At 35.6% G+C, this 5,330-nt stretch overlaps 1 protein-coding gene across 2 annotated transcripts in view; it reads right to left on the bottom strand.

The window, feature by feature from the left end:
• Positions 1-1,596: 1,596 nt before the first annotated feature.
• LOC105117033 (LRR receptor-like serine/threonine-protein kinase ERL1) overlaps positions 1,597-5,330 on the bottom strand; it is a 5,199-nt gene continuing 1,465 nt past the window's right edge. For both annotated transcript variants that reach the window (XM_011014566.1, XM_011014567.1), the window contains 2 exons: positions 5,102-5,263; positions 1,597-4,177 (listed from right to left, as the gene is read on the bottom strand). In XM_011014566.1, coding sequence (XP_011012868.1) covers positions 1,953-4,177; positions 5,102-5,263 — 2,387 coding nt within the window. In that variant the 3' untranslated portion in view covers positions 1,597-1,952. The remainder of the gene's footprint in view (positions 4,178-5,101; positions 5,264-5,330) is intronic.

Here is a 5,330-nt window from a genome sequence, read left to right as displayed (position 1 = left end):
CCCTAAGTGCCATCAAACTTCAATGTTTATGCAATTAAGCCATTGATTTGACCAAATTAACTCTTAAAAATTGTAATACGACCTCCAAACTTTAATTTCTTCATATTAAAGGTAAAATTGACTTAAAAATCAATTTTTTTTGCAATTTAACCCTTCATAAACTCAATTAATCTTTCAACAAAATCTAATTGAGTCTTTAAACGTCTGATTTTAAACTTTTCTTCCTCCAATTAAATTGAAAACATATTGTTCAATTTTAATTTTTATATTTTTGAACTTCCATAACTAATCTTTGACCATTTTTTGGGCATCCCTATATCTTTGTTTTACTTCTATATATTTTTGTTTTCTTCTGATAATCTTTTTTTTTTATTTCTTTGCATTTTTTTTTTGTGTGAGGATAAAAAAATGAGAAGCAACACAAAGTATAACAAAGATCCATTCCCTTCTCAACTAAGTTAGCTTTCTCAGCTCCCTGACTAACTCATTATCTTCATTCACTTCAATGATTCCCCATTTCTGCTGGCTCGTCAATTTTTCTATTCCTGTTGGAACTCTCATTCCATGAGAGTCTAGGAAGAACGATGATGATTGGAAACTATATCGATAGTTACGGAGCTGACAAAGACATGTCAATTGTGTGATCCCAGCAGGCAAAGAAGATTCAAGACTCCCTTTCAAATCAAGTATTTCCAAGTACATGAGCTTCCTTATGGACTCTGGAAGCTCACTTATCATGGTCCATCTCAGACTTAAGTATCTCAAATGAATCATTTCAACCAATTCAGGTACAAAGCTGGAAAGGGCGCTCGATCTAAATTCAATATTCTCAACAGCTTGGTTTATATATTGCTACAGGAGGAAGCTTATTCACGTTATCTATTCTTCACTAAATAATACTAACTGATTCTCTTAACTGACAAACAAGACTAACAGCTACTAACAACATTCTAACCATCTTATTTTTTAATCTTTTGACATGTGGTAGGACTAGAACCTTTGATATCTTTACATTCCCTCTCAATTGTAGGCTTGGAGGAGCCAAGCATAAGATTGGAACATGAAGCAAACATGTAGTAGAAAATTGAACAATCCGAAGTTGAGAAGTAGTTACCCTTTTAAAATGAAACATTCAAAATTCTTAATTTTTCTAACAATCTTTTCGTTTTCTTATACCACTACTGGCCAAATTGAATTTCATGAGGCGTGAATGAATTAGGGTTCTCTTGTAGCCTTGAAATTATAGAGGAATAAAGAAAAAAAACTCTCGTATTTTCAAAAAAAATACAATTAAATAATCTAATCTTAAAACAATACTCCAATTGTTGATATAAAAGATAAAACCGATTTAATTAAAAGAATTCAACATTAAGTGCAAAATGGGCTTGAAAGAGACCCAACAGGAGAGAAAAATCTGAAATAAACTCTTGATGTTCAAAATAGCCCACAAGTAAGGCTTAAATAGCTAGGGCTGAGAAAATTGCCAAAATAGATAAATACTGATTATTCAATAAATAAATAAAATATTGCCTTGTTTTAAGTTTAGACTTGTGTTCTTTCAGCAAACAAAATTATTGCTTTACCACATTCCTTCGGTTCTATCAATTATTTTTTTAATTGAGAAAATACGATACTGTAAACTATTACAATTGTGAATAAATTCCGTATTATTAGGGATATAGAGATCACAAGAAGCCAAGAAATATTGGTTGGTTGCTCAACAAAATTAAGACATAACAAAGAAACAAACAAATACTGATACAAGCACAAGGACAAACACAAGTCACATCAAAACAGAAAGGCTAAGCAACAAGAACACTTCCACGGATCACTTCTCACAGGCAAATTGCTAAACATGCAATGAGCAACCATTGATTTGGAATGCGACTGCTTCCCCACAGAGGATTGCAACAAATTCAGAAAGCAGCCCACTCGCTCATGATAAGACCCAATCACCTTCTGAATCTGGACAACTTGCGAAAGTTTATAGCCAAAAAGCAGTAGCAAGTGTCGATGCATTCTTCAATGAAGTAAAACCACCTGCGTCGCCAATGCGGATTTATGCACAGTACTGCTGCAATTGTCAACACCGCAATTATGTAACACACACCAAAGCTGGCATAGAAACTGTACATGTCTATGAAGCCAACATCTCCATTGAAATCGTTAGGCACTCTCGCTGATGGTGATTCTGTTTTGTCGCAACTGTTTTGCAATGGAGGTCCACAAAGAAGAGGATTCCCTTTATAACTGCTTTCATCGAAGGTACCAAATTGATTTTTCATCTCCGGTGTTCTTCCTGACAAATTATTGCACGACACGTTGAAAACAGATAGAAAGGTCAGTTCAACGAGTTGTGCAGGAATTCTCCCATTCAAGTTGTTGTGAGAAAGATCCAAGCTCTCTATCTGCTTCAGATTGAAGAAGGATGAAGGGATCAATCCAGTGAGATTATTATGTGACAGATTTAGAGAATATATCCCACTTAAGTTTCCCCATTCTGTCGGGATTTCTCCAGTGAATCTGTTACAAGAAAGATCCAGAGCAGACATATAACGAAGGATAACGCCTTCGTAAGTGTAGAAATTTTTCTTTGCTGTAAGCTCCACAGTTATTTTTACATCTAACTCTGGCAACACAGTTTTGTTACCAATATAATAACCTATGGATGCAAATATTTCTTCCAGGTTTCTATAATCTTGTGACCTCGTAGGAGGTTCAACCGAAGTTTTTTCATCTGATGCCGTAAAATTTAAATTGCTCAAACATAAGGGTAGCAGACCAGAAAAATTATTTTCTGAAAGATCCAATATGCTTAATTTCCTTAACAAGCATAACTGATGAGGAAGTTTCCCATTGAATTGATTAGATTTGAGAACAAAAATGCTCAATTCCGAAAGGCTATCAATCCAATTTGGAATGGGCCCAGTTAAGTTGTTATCGCCGAGATCAAATATAACCAACAAAGAGAGATTACAAAAAGCATATGGCAGTGGACCGCTCAATTGATTTTTGTAAAGGTGGACATAGCGTAAAGCTGATGCATGGAAGCCCAACGGCAAAGGCCCAGACAGATTGTTTTCAGAAAGATCTAAAAATTCAAGCCCATAAGAATTGAAATATTCTATTGGAATGGTACCTTCAAACTGATTTCTGGACATATCAATTGCCCGAGGAAAGCTGTTTAGTGACGAGTTCCCAATTCCCCTTGGAAGCATGCCTGACAAAAGATTGTTACTGATATCAAACCACGAAAATGATGATGCAAGAGAAAAGGTACCCGATACTTGTCCTGCAAATTTGTTTCCATCGAGAAAGAGGTAATGTAGGCTAGTCATGTTCAACACAGAGAGTGGTAATCGCCCTGTGAAATTGTTATTGGACAGCTTCAAAAACCACAACGAGGAGCCTACTGTTGGCAAATTATGCTCAAGCAGTTCACAAGACATGTGATTGTTGGAAAGATCCAAGTAATTGAGAGAGCTCACATTCCCAAAACAAGGAGGAATACAACCTGTAAGGTTGTTGTTAGCCATCATGAAGTTCTTCAAACGTGGAAAAATCGAACATATGTTTCTTGCAACTTGACCATGTATGTTGTTGCCAGACATATCTACTGTCTGAAGGTTGGGTGTTGGATGTTGTGGCAGCTGCAAAGGACCGCCTATAAATGAGGTGTCTCTCAAATATAGTCGATCTAACTTTGTATTATTCTCTAACAGCCAAGATGGGAAAGGTTGTCCAACGAATTTGTTGTGGGATAGATCAACAAACACCAAATCATGTTGGCTATGCAGGAAGTTTGGAAATCCAGCCTCGAGTGGTTTTGGAGTACAGTTCGAAGCACTAAAGTAAAGAAGCTGGAACTTTGGAACTAAAGGCTGAGAACTGGGTGCAGCTATTAGCTCATTGTTATCGCATACAATGAGCTTGAGGTTGGAGAGGTTCATAAATGAACCAAATGATATTGGAACTTGAAAGTAGTTATTTGAAACTGAGAGTTGTTCAAGCTGCGTAAGATGGGAAAGGTGACTAGAGGCAATATTTCCCTCCAATTGGTTGTAAGATAAATCCAAGGATCGTAGAGATGATAGATTTCCCAAACATGGAGGGAGTACGCCCTTTAGATTGTTTCCGGAGAGACGTAGCTGTTCAAGATTCTTCAGTTCACCCCAGCCTGTAGAATATATCAATATGTTCATTGTTAAGGGAAAGGGAATATATCAATTATGTAATTGCTAAGTACGGTTTTAAAGTTTTAGAGCTTTCTTTGTTTTATATATATATATATATATTAGAGATTGGTCATTTAGATTATTGATATCCATAATTTTTTTAATTAAAAGTTTTCTAGGAACGAGAAATTTTAGAGATTGAGAAACCCTTTGTTTTAATTATTCGTAAGTGTAGAAATTTTAGAGATTTTATCCTTTGCTAAATGTAGCGTAAAGTTAGGAGTAAGCCTTCACACCAACCTATACAATTTATCTGGAAATAGTCAAAATATATAGTGTTGAAAGAATCTTGAGCAGGCAATGCTCCGATGTTCTGGAGAAAGTTTAATGGGAGAGAAGTACCACCTAGATACAATTCTTCAAGGGTGCTCGAATTGATGAAAATAGTAACCATTCCATTCAATATTATTAATTAAGATTTTAAGAAACTAAACAATGATTAAGCAGTATCCTTGAGAGAAAGGGTCTTCAGGGATGGTTGTATGCCTTAATTAAGTTGTTAAGAGGAGGGATGATTCTGTTATTTCTTGCGTGCGTAATCCAACACGTGCATATATGCTTCCCCACATGCATTACACGATTTATTATATTGTTAACTAACTCTAACCGTCTCTTAACAACTTGTAACACGTGTCCATGCATCTGCCAGCTACCCTAATTAATCTGCACTAACAGTGACCATAATAGCAGCTGTAACAATATATACCTTTAGTCATCCTATTTTTGATCTCTTCCGGTCTTATTAGAAAAACAATTTATATAAATCTTTAGAGATGAAAGCTCAGTCAAACATGATGAAATTAATGCTATCATTAATTACTAAGTAGATATAAAGTCCTCAATTTTCTTAAGAGAATGCAACTTACTATTGATACCAGTAGATGATCCTGTCAGCAGATTGCCTGACAGATCCAAAGACTTGAGAGATGAAAACCCACTTAGAGATGAAAAGATGCTATCGTTGCATTGATTCCCAAATAGGTCAAGGTTCTCCAGCTTTTTCAACCTTGATGACAGGACTTTGAGACCTGCATGATGTCTCTCAAAATTAAGCATACTGGAAGGAAATAAACGCATAGAAGCTAAATCATATGA

This window comes from Populus euphratica, unplaced genomic scaffold, assembly GCF_000495115.2.
Source record: "Populus euphratica unplaced genomic scaffold, PopEup_1.0 scaffold1153.1, whole genome shotgun sequence".
Lineage (NCBI taxonomy): Eukaryota > Viridiplantae > Streptophyta > Magnoliopsida > Malpighiales > Salicaceae > Populus > Populus euphratica.
The sequence above is the reverse complement of the archived record's forward strand: the minus strand, read 5'-3'. Positions and strand labels throughout refer to the sequence as shown.